General features: G+C 31.8%; 1 protein-coding gene across 1 annotated transcript; it reads left to right on the plus strand.

The window, feature by feature from the left end:
• The first annotated feature begins 2,283 nt into the window (after positions 1-2,283).
• Positions 2,284-17,129, plus strand: LOC134687681 (acid-sensing ion channel 4-A-like). Its single transcript, XM_063548138.1, has 8 exons — positions 2,284-2,480; positions 8,018-8,393; positions 10,369-10,467; positions 12,056-12,203; positions 14,662-14,721; positions 15,202-15,292; positions 15,686-15,792; positions 16,978-17,129. Exons 1-8 carry the CDS (start codon positions 2,362-2,364, stop codon positions 17,127-17,129), a joined length of 1,152 nt encoding a protein of 383 aa, XP_063404208.1. The 5' UTR covers positions 2,284-2,361.
• The last annotated feature ends 467 nt before the right edge of the window (positions 17,130-17,596 follow it).

Consider the following 17,596-nt stretch of genomic DNA (forward strand, 5'->3'; position numbering starts at 1 on the left):
TATTACTCAATATGGTTTGTCATTACTCGATGTGGGTTCACCATTATTTAATATGGTTGTGTCATTAATCAATGTGGTTTTAAAATTACTTTATTTGGTCGAGTTGTTGTCTCTTTGACACATTCCCCATTTCCATTCTCAATTTTATTGATGTGTATGTGACTTAGCGTTATGTGGTTGTTTCATTACATGATGTCGTTTTGTTATTTCGTAATGATGATTTGTCTATTCTTTATATGGTTTTAACATTACGTAATGATATTTCAAAATTTGACAATTTTACACTACTAGATGTGTGTGTTTCTTTTTTTATGTGGTCTTGTCATTATTTGATATACGTCGTGTCATTCTTTGATGTAGTTATCCCATTACTTGAGTGTGGCCATCCATCGAACTAAAAATAAAATTCAAATAAAAGTTCGTGTAACTGTTTGAGTTAAAAATTGATTTAGTTCTCGAATTCAAGCCATGCTTGGAATTAAAGTTTTAATTAGCATTGAGTTTCAAATAGAAATCTCTAATAATCTAAATGAGACTTTCATTTGAATCTTACTTAAACTCTACCTTAAGAAGTGACTCAAATTCAAAGTTGTAACTAGCACTCTGTCTTCAAATGTGACACACACTCGAAACCCAACTAGAAACACAATGCTAACTAAAACCTTAATTCTAAGCATGACTTGAATCCGAAAACTAAATCAATTTTTAACTCAAACAGTAACCCGAACTATAATTTGAACACTAGTTCGATGGATGGCCACACTCATTCCATGCACATACAACATGGAAATCTATCTAAAAATAGAACAGGTTTTTTTTCGAATTGGTCACGTGGTTTTACCTCATCAAGTAATTGGATAACCACATCAAAGAATGTCAGGACCACCTCAAAGAATGACTAGACCACATCAAATAATGAAACACATACATCAAGTAGTGTAAAATCGTCAAATTTTGAAATATCATTACGTAATGTTAAAACCATATAAAGAATAGACAATTCATCATTGCGAAATAACAAAACCACATCATGTAATGAAACAACTATATTACGTTAAGTCAAATACACATCAAGTCTTGTTAAACCCACATTGAATAATGATAAAACCATATTAAATAATGGTGAAACCACATCGAGTAATGAGTTATATCAAAACAGCATTACATAACGTCAAAACCATATTAAGTAAAGACAAAATATCATCAAGTAATAACAAAACAACCTAAAGTAATATCAGAGTTCCACAAAAGACAGCTGTGGCGTTCCATACCGCTGCAATTGTCAGGAATATGATGTGTGGTTCATATACATGATATAAGTGTTTCTCTTTTTCGTTTTTTATATAGATTATACCGTTGGTTTTCCCGTTTGAATGCCTTCACACAAGAAATTTTCGGGGACCTTTATAGTTTGCTGTTCTGTTTGAGCCTAGGTCGTACCTGACCTATATATAATTGTTTACTTTTTAAAAATTGTGACTTGGATTGAGAGTTGTCTCAGTAGCACTCATACCACATTTTACTATATCTATGAATAATAACCTTCAAAATTACAGCACAGGTACAGTTACGAATACAGAATTTACAAAAAAGGGTTTAGCTGTTAACACACTTTGTCAAGTATAAAGGGACATGTAAATGGCAAAACAAAACAAAAAATATATCAGTATGCAACAATCAAAACGAAACAGTACAAAACAAAATATGGAGAGTCCGGATGAAACGATATTGAATTCACAAAAAAACGGAACGAATTAACATAAATGTTATTTGCCTTATATTTTGCCACATGTGGAGCAGGATCTACAAACTCTTTCCGAGCATATGAGATCACCCGCATTTTTGGTGGGGTTTAGGTTGCATAATTATTCTTTAGTTTTGTATGATGTGTCTTGTGTACATTATTTGTCTGTTTATTATTTTCCTTTTAGCTATGACGTTGTCAGTTTGTTTTCTATCTATGCGTTTGATCCTCTGGTATCTTTCGCCCCTCCTTTGTTGATGAACTGAAATCATTTCATCAATATCTGTCATGCATTTCTGATATACAAATGAACGTAATTAGCATACCAGTCCCCATAGATTCATATAAGCCGGTCAATAAACTTTCAATTAATTATCAAATTGTCTGTACTTTGTTAATCGTCCCTTATTATGATCATAAATCATAAATAAATAATGTTTAAAAGCTCCATATTGTTCTCAAAATTCAAAGGGAAAGTTGATTAATTAGGTTCGATGATTGCATTCGGTTCTTAACTTACTTTGTGAAGGGACCGACATCATACAGCGTACTATTTACGAGTGAATAGATAAATATAATTTCACGTGAAACCATTTATAGAACCAACAACTTCGAAAATGGAGAAAAAAGGTGATTCCGGAACAAGTTTGTGGACAAATTTCACAGAAACCACAGGATTTCATGGTTTGAACAAAATGACATTTGATAAGAAATATCCAGGACGTGTAGTTCGAAGGTATCAATTTGCCGTTTAAGAATCTAATGCATTCTGGGTAATATTTTCAAAATCGAGCACCAATACGCCATCATTGGCTAATAAGCGGTATGCAATTTTCGTTTTGAGGTACTAACATTTGAAATTACCCATATTCCATTAGATTTTGAAACAGCAAATATTTTATTTTTGGAATGTTATATATATATATATTTTATTCTTAGTTACGAAAACTGACAGCCAGTCGGGGAAGGGATTTGAACATGGTTGATCTAGCATAATACGACGCTCCTGTTTCTTATATTGCAAATGACAGGACCCTAGCTATCAGTGATAATTTGTATTGGGATGTAGCCTTTTTGTAATTATCCTCTTTGAGATACCCTTTTTTAATCCAAATAAACCTATCATAGATACCAGGGTTAAATTTTGTATTTACGCCAGAGGCGTCTACCAAAGACTCATCAGTGACGCTCGAATCCAAAAAAGGTTAAAATGCCAAATACTGTACAAAGACCCTTAAGATCCAAGATTAAAATATTGCAATTCAGAGGTTGTATACCTGGCGTCTACAAGAATCCATATTACGTGGAGTTAAGCAAAAATATGTCACCGTAATTTCTGGGTTTCATGTTGCTAGAGTTGTTTTTCAGAGTAGTACGTAGACTTGTTCGTTTCTCGTTTTTCGTTTTGGCCATGGCTTTGTCTGTTTTAATTTGACATGAGTTGTTTTATTGTTGCCTTGATATATTATCCCTCTTTAGATATTATGGGATACGTTACTGTATGAGCTAGAATTTAACCAGTTCAACAAAACTTTCAACCAACTTGTTAAATACTATATATCTGAGAAATAAAGATATGTGCAGTAATTACGTAACCATGGTAGAAATCCATTGCTAGACTATTACAAATTTCCATTAAAACATCCGAAATAGGGATATTGAATTGAAGAAGTTATTCCTTCATGTCATGCTCTATGCTCATTTTAACCTGGGTTAGGCATTATATTTGTCGATATTTTACACTGAGCTTAAGCAAGGTGTAAAATGTGGTCAAATATAATGCCTACCCATGTTAAAATTAGCATAGAGCATGACATGAAGGCAATATCCCGATTCTAATATGACAAATACAGTATATTTATAGGTCGAAGCATACTAAAATACCGTAAGAATGTTTAGCTGTTCCCGTGTCCTGCCCGAGGAGTCTGTATATTACATTTCATATTTGTTAAGTTTAAAATCTACGATCAGGGCAAATATATGTTGTTTGATAAAAATATATAATAAAAGTTTATGTTAGTTGCATAAATGTAAATATTTAAAAGGATAACGATGGAAATAACGTTAATATAAACAGTAAGTCCGTGCGCATGTGTCAAACATATTTTTTGTGCTCATTAGAACACTGCTTTGTTAACAAAGCGTAATAAGGACGTCATATTAGAATATGATACAATCAACTATATAATACATTGAATCAGGATAATTTACAAAGTATTTCCAATAAATGTTTAATATTTAATCATTTAATACACATTGCAATATAATTGAATGAGGGAGCAATATTAATATATCAAAATCTTGGGTAAATCAATTCAGTTCAATTCAAATGAAATCTTTATTGTCATTACACTAGAGACCCAAGTAATTATTCTTCGAATATATATTATTTGCAAGCATATCTCGTAATTTAAAATGTTTGTTTTAATTATATAATGCTCATTGCTGCACAATCGACAACATTAAAATCTTTAGAACCATTTTTTTAGGTAATTCATTTCAAATATAGTTCATTGCATGTGAAATAACACTACAAACCGAAAACAAACAATATTATTGCATAGCAATGTACCATTTCTCACAGAAAGTAACCAAAAGTTAGCGTGCAATAAATTCCAATATTGCACTAGTGCAATAAATCTTCAAAATTCATGACGTCATCAAAGTCAAAATGTTAGTTTAAGGCGAAGTGTACGTAATTAAACTACACAATGGATTTTTTTTAAATTTCACATACGAATTCTGTTTGTAAAATTACACCAGAAAATGAAATAAAAAAAGGGGGTAATCGTTTTTGTTTTTGAGATACGAGCCGTTGAAATTAACTACATGATATACCAAAATTACAAAGGATATTTAGGGAAAATCATCAAAATTAGCAGATATTTTTACATTATCAAGATTTTCTATTTTGTTGGAAAATGGATTTTTTTTCTAAAATTGATATACAATTTAAAAATGAAAGACAAATCCATCGGTGCAAAGAAAGTCCTTAGCAACCGTATCAGTTTTTACGCTACTCTCTGTTGAAGTTTAGTTTTTGGCCGAAACATTACAATTATCTGGCGACGTCATTGTTTGCAGTAACGTCGCCACAACTTCTACGTCGAAACTCTATTATACCAGTAGGACAACCGGAAGCGCCTGAGTAAGGATTTCGGCGCTCAGTGATACGGTTCACTAGACGACGTTGTCAACACGTAATGGCGGCCATTATTGGACGTTGGATTTGGCATTCCGCTCTGAAAAGTTGCATTTATGACATTCTTGGATGCTTACATGTTATGCTAAACAACACAAAAGGTAAAGGTTTATTCCAGATATTTTAGTTAATTATTATCAAATAATTCGGACCCAAAGAAATGATTTAAACGGCAAAAATAAAGTGCAAAATTATATCAAAGATGAAAATTGAAATCATTTCCTTTTCTGACATATACTAGTATTTAATCAACTATTTAGTGGTATATTACATTCGGATTTCGGTCTTAGGTATCCGCACTTGTCTCCGGAAATGTTATACCCACACAAGTTGTCAACATCCGTTTTCAAACTGGTCAAGGTGTTCTTCACGGTCTCCATGGAAAATATTCACGCTATCACTTCTGTTCAGATAATAGAACATTGTAAACCTCTAACTGCAAATACGGACCAAAATGAATAAAATTCGAAAGCACGTATGATCAAGTTTCATGCCGATTGTAAGTTCTACAAAAGCGCGCCATTTTTCAGCTGATGTCGGCCGACATAAAAAAGTCCAATATTTTGGCGTAGGACTACTGAGCGCCGCCGAATCACATTTTGGCTAAAAAGGCACACCCGGTTGTCCTACTGTACCGTACAATGTCGTAGCAATGGCGTGCGTGTGTATTATCCATCTTCCTATGTATTACAAATGATCTAAGGCTATAAATTGATAAGGAAATAAACTAACTAATTTTAAAGAATATTTCTGTCGCAAAAGAAAAATTTTACTGCAAGTTTGTAAATTTATTTACCGCAAATGAAAGAAATTTACCGTATACTCTAATTTCATCTTGTCTATATTATAGTGATTTCCGAACCTTTTTGAATGCTGGAATGGATTGTTAAATTCTTTTATGAATCAAATATCGAGTTTGAATTTGTCCCGGCTAACACAGTATTGTCAAAATGAATTGGTCGGCTTTAATACTAAGATCGGATATATACACATCGTTTTCAATCTTACTTCTGCATGTTTGTATTTAAAAAAGTAGACCTATTTTCTGCATATTTTCATGTTCGTCATTTCTGCATGTTGTTAATTTGAGGATTTGCACACAATATGACTTACTTGACTTAATCCACTTCGTCCCAAGGGGGACATAGGGCAACTACAGTTTCTCTCCATTTCTTCCTGTCCATAGCTATACGTTTTGTTTCTTTCCAGGTCATCCCAATTTTACTCAGCTCGGTTGTTAGTCCCCTGCGCCAGGTGTTTTTTGGCCTTCCCCTTTTTCGATGTCCTTGGGGGTTCCATTCTAGGGCTTGCTTGGTTATGTGCGTGTCTTTCTTTCTTAGGGTATGCCCGATCCACTTCCACTTTCTTGCTCTTATGGTCTGGGTTGTTGGCTGTTGTTTGGTTCTTCTCCATAGCTCACAATATAGTCTACATCTTAAATCTATTTTATTAGTCATGTTTACACACATGCTCAAGACGCATCTCTGCCAAAACATATTTTATTTTCGATCACTTTCCCTTTTCTTTAACTAAATTACAAAGAATGATGTAATGTTTGCTGAATGAAGTTTCTGTAATGTTTGCTGAATGAAGTTTCAGTAACATAAGAAAATATTTGTTTGTTCAATGCATTTTTTGTTAAAAATCCACATTTAAGGATTAAAATTGATTGATTGATTGATTGTTGGTTGCTTAACGTCCAGTGGTAAATATGTCATGCATGTTCAGGACAAGAACAAGTTAATAATAGTTTAAAACAATTTTTACTTTCAAATATTATATTGCTATACAATAGAAGGGTTATTGCATGAATATTGGAAGCTCGTGCAATATCAAATTCAACTCAGGACAATATTCCCCAATATTCAAAGCATAACCCTATATTATCACATTTAAACTCGTTATCAAGTAAATATTCCAGACTCCCCTGTCTTGAGTTTTATAGACAGTTTTAAAGACCCAAGCTTATTAAACAAAATGTGTGATCTTGGTTTGACTAGGACTCGTATATCATTTGAATCTAAAAAAAAAATGGAAATATTTATATGGATAAGTTATAATATATATATATAAAATATGTTTATATGGATAAGTTATAATATATATATATAAAATATGTTTATATGGATAAGTTATAATATATATATATATAAAATTTTCTATTTTTTTGTTAATATTCCTACATGAAGAGAAATATATTACATCTAAATTTCGTTTAGCAATCAATCCACACAACATCAATGTGAAAAGAGAATTAGAAAAAATGACGATTTGTCATCGGCAAATAATCAAACACAGACATTTTTTAATGAATAAATCTTCGTCCTAACTACATTAAGAATGTACTTAGAAAATTAGAAAAAAATGACGATTTGTCATCGGCAAATAATCAAACACAGACATTTTTTTGTTTAATTAATTAATCTTCGTCCAAACCATATTAAGAAATTCAATGTACTTAGATGAAATAAAAGAAAAACATAGAATTTAAGGTAAGTCAGAAGAGCATTAGTTAAAGAGCAAAATAATTGTTAGATTATGGAGCTTCTTTTCGAGATATTCGATTTTCTAAAACATGTCGGGTAAAACGCTGACAATATTTCCAGTGCTATTATTTGGATCTCAAATCGAAAGAAATAAAATCTAGAATCTGATTAAACATGGTAAATGATATTTTATGATATATTGAAGTCTTATATGAACAAAAAAATAGGTATTAGATGTGGTTGGGGAAAATATTTTACCCTGTATCATAGGAAAATATAACCAAGGAGCACAAACATTTTTACAGAATTTTTCTACAATGTAAACCTAGCCTAAGTTCATTCTTAGGCCAACAAAAATAACATGTGTATTTCCTATTACATCCTTGTAAAAAAGGAAAGGTAGGGATAGTTTTTTCTAACCTTTTATTTACATTGAGTCTATGGGACGGATATTTTGACTATAACTGCTTATTGAAAAATGACCAAAAAACTTGAGGGTATATGCTATTTTTGAGCTTAAAAATAGGGTGGTATTGTAATAAGAAACACACATCTTTTTGTATTTGGCCTTTACACATTTTGCAGTGCAGTCTGGGCAGCAGTTTGGCTAGTGTGTGCTACAGTTCTCATCTATATTATTGTTACTCAGTTAATGAACTACTACAGTTATCCATCGCTTTCTACAACGTACTTTCGATTTGACCAACAACTTCCGTTTCCGGTCGTTACAGTGTGTACAAAGAATCCAATGGATGTGAGCACCTTAATGTTGTATTTCGATCAAGGTTTTGTGGGTCATTCGGAAATACCAGTGCTAGAATATACAGATTTTTACTTTTACGAGACTGCTTACATGTGTGGATGTGCATGTAGAAGATTTAATGCCAATGGAACGTTTTTGACAAGTCAGCATGGAATATCGTCTGGCCTGTTTCTAGAAACAACGTCTACAGAACTGCAGGTATTTAAATAAAATGATACCACAGATGATGTGCAACACAACTTTACAAATTATGAATGAGACAACTCAACTATAACGGCATGTTTTACCAAACTGTTAAATGTCAATGTATAAAATATGCCGAGTTAAATTGCAACATATATTTCCAATTTTATACGTCAAAAGTTAACATTACTTCTAAACATAACACTACATTAATATTTGTAACAAAGAAAATAAATGATCAGATGTAATGTAATTAATAACCTTAAAGTCATAAGAAACCTCAAATGAAAAAAAAATATGCATATGTTTTTTATAACAAAATGGATAGTTTTCATTATACAACTTATGTACATATACTTTTTCTGAGTAAATTCTTTAATTTGTCCACATTCAGAAGAAGTTTACTTGCTTGCTTCCAGGAAGCAATTCAACGACATATTTTCCGTATGCATAGTTACCCGAGCGTAACCCTCCTCGTAAAAATCCGGTGATCGCAATACGCATTGATCTGTCATTGAAATAAACAAATATCTGATTATACATGTTATACACGTGCTCAATATCCATGCTTTTTGTGATTTGATTACTATATGGTGACAATCGGTTAAACTCGGCTTCAAAACAGGGCATTTAATGAGCAGCCATATTTTTTAAATCATCACAAACAAAGAGAGGAAAAATGACGATTATAGGATATATTTGCGAAAATAATGATAAAATCGTGCACAGAGGACTAAGTTTAAAATATATACATGCATTGGTTCAAGAATTGGATAAACATTATTTTTCACCACTCACTCGTTTCATATGACTTTAATATTGACAGTCAAAAACTCATTTCCGCATCGTTCGAAAATTATAATTCAAAAGTTCTTTCAATTGAAATTCAAGATACAACCTTCAAAATAATTGGAAAAACAATTCAGGCGCCACACTACAAAGTAGATTTTCATTACTTTTAAAGTAAAAACATATATCAGACTAAATCAAAAAGACGACGGACCTTAAATCAAGATCGAAAAATCGTTAGCTTCAACAGACAAAAAAACATGAAAAATGCACAATATAGTTTCAGCGTAAAAAGACCAAAACCATAAAATTGTGTCTAAATTGAGTAAAACACCAACATGACACTGATCTCATTCGTTTGAATCAAAGTATGTTTTTTACAACGAAAATCTCTAATCCTAGTTAAGTATACAGGTTAAATGATTGATAACTGAGAACAATGAATGAGTTGCTGGTAACTGCAAATCCAGAAATTTTACCCTTGCTTTTATATAGACGAAAAACATAATGACATTGATTTCTCAAACCAATAGACAAATTTAGGATATATAAGATATAAATAATTATGATAATCGGTTTAAGGCACTTTTTTTAAACAAGCTCTATAAAACTCTATTTTTTTACGAGAGCAGATTTTCGATTTTTTTATTTGAAATACACAAGGAAAACAGAATGTACAAATTAAACAAAAAACAGAATATTTTGTAATACATTTTATAGTTTAAGAATGTAATAAGGTGGAATTAAAGTTAAGGAACAAATTAAACTAAATATTGATAGGTTATGCATCTTCTTTTGGAGATATCTGATTATAAAAAAAGGCGGAAAAAGACCTACTCGGACTTTTACCGTATATTTGCATTGGTATTAAATGGATCTTAAATTGAAAGAAATTAATTTAGAATCTGCTTAAATTTTGGTAAATGACCTTTTAAAGTAGTCCAAAACATCTTACAAAAAAATCATAAACCTAATACACACCCTTAAACGTATTTTATTGAGAAACATAATAAATTATTTGGTGTATTCACAGAAATGTGTTTTTGTGACAACTAATATTTTTGGGCTTGGGTTGGAGCGGAATTGAATTGATTCGTTGTGACCGTCACTCATTGTCAATTGACGTTTGTCGCCCTCTTGGTGCGCAATGCTCCGCTGTTCCTCATATTATCTCAAGAATATTTTTGTTTGTGTTGAGTAGATTGCTATTCATGATCCTCAAGAAGATCCAAATATGTTGAGGGATGGTAGAACTGTGAGAAATGGCACTGAAACATTTATAGAAATTCACAGGAGAGAGGTCAGTATTCGCTATTTAAGTTTTTTTCAACTATAGATCTTTAATTTCAAATTATTGATTCAACTTTCAACTTTTCAACTTTTATTAACACTCTAGACAGTTTACACTGTAACAAGAGGCAGGCAAATAATACAAATTAACAATGGTGAACAAGATAGAAAGAAATATACATACATAGTTCATTATACCTAATTCTATGTACACAAGTATACACATACAAAACATGTGATAATCATTCAAAGCTATAATAATGGGATCTGAGATCGCCAGTCGATTATATGCAAGTGATTCAGTGTGGTATGATTGCTGAAATTCTAACAACATCATCAAAACCATCAAAACCCTTCCATTTTGAATTATAAGTTTCAAAATGTGCATTCATCTGAACATGCTGAAATGCAACGATTGCATAATTTCATATGAAAACTTCCGACCAATTAAAGGCCACTAGCAAACATTTATGTTCTAATTCATAACTTCAAGCGAACATAAATTATTTACTAATAAACTCAACACCTTTGTATGGGACCAGCTCGACTGGCAGTGTGCAGCAAAGCTTTAATTTTATAAAAGACACATGCAATGTAATAAATGTTCATCAGTGCATGGAAGTAATATTTAAATATATTTACTTCCATGGTCAGTGTTACTGTCTTCCTAGGCCGCTGCAGGTAACAATCACAAAAAAACAATCTACAAAAATAAAAACAATTTTCATTATGTACGCAAATACATATTAGATTCTGTTCTTACACACATTATTATTCACATTAATAAAAAAAATAACACATGAAAAATACATTAAGTCGGGTGGGAGGTTGGGAAACTTTACTGCACCAAAAGCGAACCTCGAATGACAATATATTTAATTTACAAAACCGCCAAAAGTATAGCACGAAATATTTGAAATGACCTTATTCAAACATTATGGTCAGTTCTGGCTCGACCAAATGAAAAACATTTAACCTATCATATACTTTCAAACACGTGTAAATTTATGAACAAATACACATGGTAATGTTTACATACCGGTGTACATAATTTTAATAAATATATTTATTTAAAAAGGAAGGTTCAACCAAGGACTGAGGTTACATGACCTCCTTGGTTCAACTGAATTAAATAATCATAAATTATGAAAAAAAGAAAGATGCGATATAACGTTGACGAGACAGCAACGTAACGACAAAATGACCATACATTCTTTAAATGCAATACACCTAACTGTTATTTGTCAGCAATTACTGAATATAACAGAAGTTCACATAAATTGTTGACGTCACAAGAGAAAATATCCGCCGCCGCAAAGGAAAAGTGATTGTTGTTACTGTGGATTCATTAATATTTGTTGGTTACCACTTTTTGTGGATTTCTTGTGTACGAGGGAACCACGAATTTAAATGTTCAACGAATTACATTTTTTTTTTAAAGAAATGTATGTAGATGTAGACTTTGCCAAAACCACGAAGTTAAATATCCACGAATATAAAAGTTTTCTTTGGAAAATAAATGAATCCACAGTATATTTAATTTTTTAAAGACGCATATGTGTCAAGTTTATCAAAAAGTAACTTTATATATATTACAGTATAAATCTTTACCAAGTCCATATATTGCGTATGGAAATCAGATTTGTATAGACGACGCCGATTACAGCTTTGTTGATTGCAAACGTAACTGTTATAACGAAATGTTGATGAAAGAGTGTAGCTGCACGATGAATCCTTCTCCAACAGGTATTATTAACAGTTACCAAATTAAGGCATTGTAAAAGGGGAATTACGTACGGTAAACCGTAATGAGAAAACATTTTCTGAACTAACCAACATTATATCATAATATAAAAAAGAGCTATGTTATAGCGCTAAAGAACCAGGTTTAATCCACCTTTTTCTACATTTGAAAATGCCTGTACCAAGTCAGGAATATGACAGTTCTTGTCCATTTGTTTTTGATACGTTTTGTTATTTGAGTTTGCCATGTGATTATGGACTTTCCAAATTGATTTTCCTCTAAGTTCAGTATTTTGTGTGATTTTACTTTTTATACACATTGTCCCAGAAAATATTATCACCGTAGTTTTCAGCACGCCTGTGTTGACATGAATATACCTGATGCGGTTATTTTCTGTTAAGGAGTAAGTTCGGTATGTGCCTTTTTTTAGAAACACAAGTTAAAGTGCACTTTTTAAGTAACTTGCCGATTTTTTTTATACAAAGCGTTAAAACTGTTATAATTCTCTACCTCCAGGCGAAGATGAGTTTTCCAGACATTTCGATTGATCAAAGCCATATAACTGCGTTATTGACGTATAATTGAAACTGTTTTAATTAATTCTTATTCTAAAGAAATATGATACTAAATCCTAAATCTGGTATCACTAAGCGGTTCATAATTGAAGGGCAAATAACAGCCTGCAAAAGCAATTCAATTCAAGCTTATTAAGAAAAAAGGGAACCATTGTAAACCATCGTGATATTGCATATAATGAATTATACAAGGGGTACAATCAAAATCACGTGATGGATATACACACACCGGAAGTTACAGTCGAACTCGACGATTGAAAGGTTAGTAGTTGCATTTTCTTGTTATATCGATTAAATTTTGATTAATAAGTTGGCACACCGAATGTCGGATAGTATGTAGTTTTAAAATACACATTTTGTTTTGCTAGAAAGCGTGCAGTTATTGCAAACACTTCGACACAGTTATCTGGTGAAATTTTGGAACTGTGTCGAAGTGTTAGCATTAACTGCACGCTTTCCAGCAAGGATAATTGTGTATTTCAAAACCAGATAGTATCTGACATTCGGTGCACTACCTTATTTATTAAATTTTATTGATTCAAACAAGTAATACGACAACTTACCTTTCAAGCGGTCTGCTCGACTGTTACTTCCGGAGTGTGTATATCCATCGCGTGATTTTGATTGTACCCCTGGTTATATAAGAGTAAAGGAGACGATCGGTTTGTGTACGATGGTTCTGATGTCAAATAGATATAAGAAGATGTGGTTTGTGGGCCAATGAGAAATCTTTCCATCCAAGTCACAATTTGTTAAAGTAAACCATTATAGGTCAAAGTACTGTCTTCAACAAGGAGCCTTGGTTCACATCAAACTGCAAGCTATAAAGGACACCAAGAATGAATAGTGTAATACCATTCACAAAAAAATACAAAGATTTATATTTTTGACACTTTTTGTTGCTCATATTAAAAAGAAGATGTGGAATGATTGCCAATGAGACAATTCTCCAAAAGATATCAAATGACACAGAAATTATTAACTGTAGGTCCCCGTACGGCATTCAACAGTAAATAAAGCCCATACCGCATAGTCTCTAAATGTCATAGTCTGAACAAACCTGAGCACATAACAAGGTTCTATAAGAATGCCCAGATACTACAGATCATTACACATTTTGAATAGGCTTCAACTTTGAAGATTACAAATTCTATTATATATAAAGAAAATTGGGAAAAGAAAAGGTCCTTATCACACCTTGATCTTTTATAAGTTTATAATCTTTATAGCTTGCTTTTCGGTGTGAAAAAAGGCTCCATGTAGATGACCGTATAATGGTTTACTACAAATTGTGACTTGGATGGAGAGTTGTCACTTTGGCACTCATACCCCATCTTCTTATATCTTGTCCACACAAAATGCATAAATACAAACACATGGAACCTTAGTTGTTCAAGTTTTCCTAAATTATATCGATCGATAATTTTAATAGTTTTAGTATAAATACTTCTATTTTTGCTTGTTAAAAAAGTACTTTGTTTGTTTAATCTAAAAGGGAGGTTTGATTTTTATTTATGTTTGCTTAACGTGGTGAATGATATAAACGCATAGAGTATGACCACTACGTTATCATCGTACATACACTTTTCGCCTTTTGATCGCAAGATGAATCTATGAAGGAAAAGTTAAATCTTGGCCCAGTTCACAACAATAAAGTAGACAGTGAAACGATCGCAAACAGTTTATTTTGCTTCAAAATGCATCCTGCCTGCTGCAAACAAAATAACTAAACTCGATCGCGAAGGACGCAAACATGTCCTGATATACGATATACGTGGACAATGGATCTTTAAATTAGCTGACCTTATTTAACATAATTTCGTACTATATTCTGGAAAATGTTTTATAACCGGAAGTTCATATATTTTTTTATTTACTTTATTAGGAAATGAAACATATTGCGTCGATGATTACCAGGCCAATACTTGTGCAGCAGAACTTTATGGTATGTATTGTTTAGTAATTGATATATTGCTACCGAGTATGGTAATGATATGGTTCAGTTGTCATGTTTTGTTTCATAATTTGGACATGTTCACCGACGCATACTGAACATGGGTTCCATGAAATTTAAGTTGAGGTTAATATGCTCTAAACGACAATAATGACAAATTTCGATTTTGTTCTCAATTTCCGAAAAAAAAGTTACCTTTGTTGTTGAGATTAAATGTAATTAAACAAAAAATGGTTCGCCATACTAAATTTTGATACCTTGCTATGTTACGACATGGGAACCAGTCTTTACTAGGAACAAAAATCTCAAAAACTGAAAAGTCAATAGAAATTTGAAATGAACAAACTTTTAATTTTGTTAAATTCCTAAACATGCACTTAAATAAACAATTGAAAATAAACGTACTAGCTAACTGCTATATCTTTACTGACAAGAAGCATTTATTCAGTCCTACATTACTTACTTTAACAGGGGATATATCATATTCGTCAACAATATGTGTTTGTCCTCCAGAATGCCTGGTCATTAAGTACGACCAAGTATTATCATCTGTAGCGAACATGTAAGCATATCATTTTCTTGATTTATAATTTAGGAATGGCACCCTAGAATCTTAGTGATATCAGAAATTTAGAATTTTTAAATATACATGTAAATAAACTCATTATTGATACCAGGACTAAATTTATATTTTATATATATGTCTATAAAAGACTCATCAGTGACGCTCGAGTCCAAAAAAGTTTAAAAGGCCAAATAAAGTACGAAGTAATGTAATGTTAAAATAAGTAATTTAGTTGATTATATCGGTTTGGAATAATTCTCTTTGGAATTATACTCATGTTTGGAAAACTTAAATCAACCTTCAACAAAATATACACTGTAACTTTCATGTCTTTTTTTTTTTTTTATCTTAATACATTTCTTAATCTGAATTTTATAAATTATATTGTAGAAATGATTATCAAAGACACAACCTGAGGATTCGGATATATCTGAAAGACTTGTCAACAACAGTAACGGAACAAGTTCCTAAATACGACGGTGTTACGTCATTATTAGGTAGATAAACCCTTTCAGTACAAATCTAATTTTAATTGTTATAGGCATAATTTAATCTCACTAGACAGCAAAGATACTAAAGTTATAATAAGATGTTTTGTATAGCGCTACAGTCCCGTGTGACTTGGCATTTGTTTTTCGGTTCTCCTCGCTTGATCTCTCAATTAATTCGGGGGTGCTTCACAGTACCTTATATGGCTTGACATTTTGCAGCAGCAAAGGACTTTATACCTAGTTTAAGTGTGGTAAATTAATTTGTTTTCTCTTGATTAAGTTCTTACTTATGTGTATCTTTACTCAGTTGCAGCCTTGCTTGACGGAGGATTTTTTCATTTTTGTTTACCGGATTGGAGACCTTGATATTGAATCATCTATTACAAAGTTATTTTAACCGTTTTAAGTCAGGAATAAGACTGTGGTTTTCTATACAATTTAAATATGTTTGAGACTTTCGATTACTGACTTTTCGTTTTAAATTTTCCTCGAAGTTCGGTATTGTTGTTATTTTACTTTTTACAAAAAGGATGATTTCAAATTTCCATTGCCAACTTACATATTTTTTATGTTATGTTTGAATATTGCAGTTTTTTTTTCTTTTTTGACATGGTGTCGTTAGTTTATTTTCTTCGACTTATGAGTTTGAATGTCTCTTTTGTATCTTTCGCCTCTTTTTCCAAGCCAAGATTGTGACATCTGTTATCCATTTGTATGATGTGTTTTAGTTTTTTACTATATCATTCGATTAGGGAATTTTCGTTTGAAATTTGTCAATGAGTTCTGCTTGTTTGTTATTTACTTTGAACATTTTACTGAACAGAAACATATTATTTAAGAATTGAATGCTTCTTTTGGTTAATTCATTGGAGTGTAAAAGCGTTGACCGAAGTACAGCTTCATTCTTAAAATGTGCGCACGGTCAACGCTTTTACAACCCTATGAAGTTACAAAAAGAAGCATTCAATACTTCTATTACATTTTTTAGTTACGATCATGAAAACACGAATTTTAAATTGTTTTATTTAATTCACCTGTGCACTTTATTGTGGGACCACGTGTGATCATGAATGAAAAGTTTTATTGACTAATACAATTGTTTACGGAATAACACGTGATGTGCAGAAAGCCAATCAGAATAAAGTATTTTAATGAAAAGTTGACCATACATATAATGTAATTATTTTGTAGCGAACCTTGGAGGACAGATGGGTTTATTTCTGGGTGCCAGTATCCTTACCATTACAGAACTGGTGGAATTTATTATATTTATCGTGTGGACTTCTATTCATCGTCGTGCGAAAAGAAAGAATGCTGTTCAAAATATACCTAAAGACATTTGAATCAATCTATAAAAAATATTTGCAATATGTTGACTTTCTACTCAAATATGTTCAAAGTTTATATTGACAATGGTAACAGAACTCTGAAATCAGGTGAAAAGTACAAGTGAACATATAGAATATGAAAGATTAAAAATTGACAAAAAAATTAGAAATTTACAGTGAGATTTTTGTTACAAAGCAACAAATGAAAAAATATACCAAACGTTAATAAAACCCTTATAAACCGATGAAGTTACATTAATTGGCTTAGCAACGGTTCTGTGTTGAAGGCCGTACTTTGACCTATAATGGTTTACTTTGACAAATAGTGTCTTGGATGGAGAATTTTCTCATACCACATTTTCTTATATCAATTAAGAAACTTTTAACCAGATGTTGGTTATAAACATGATCAGTTTCAACATTTCTGTTATGTAAACGCGTTGAACATGCTGTATTGAAAAGGTAAGAAGAACGTTATGTGT

The sequence above is a fragment of the Mytilus trossulus genome, chromosome 10 (genome assembly GCF_036588685.1).
Source record: "Mytilus trossulus isolate FHL-02 chromosome 10, PNRI_Mtr1.1.1.hap1, whole genome shotgun sequence".
NCBI classification, from domain to species: Eukaryota; Metazoa; Mollusca; class Bivalvia; order Mytilida; family Mytilidae; genus Mytilus; species Mytilus trossulus.

Excerpts from the sequence above, each read along its gene's own strand:
- LOC134687681 (XM_063548138.1), top strand. The coding sequence starts at position 2,362 with ATGGAGAAAAAAGGTGATTCCGGAACAAGTTTGTGGACAAATTTCACA. Across the intron at positions 2,481-8,017 it reads CCAGGACGTGTAGTTCGAAG|TGCAGTCTGGGCAGCAGTTT; the intron begins GTATCAATTTGC and ends CACATTTTGCAG. Across the intron at positions 14,722-15,201 it reads TTGTGCAGCAGAACTTTATG|GGGATATATCATATTCGTCA; the intron begins GTATGTATTGTT and ends TTACTTTAACAG.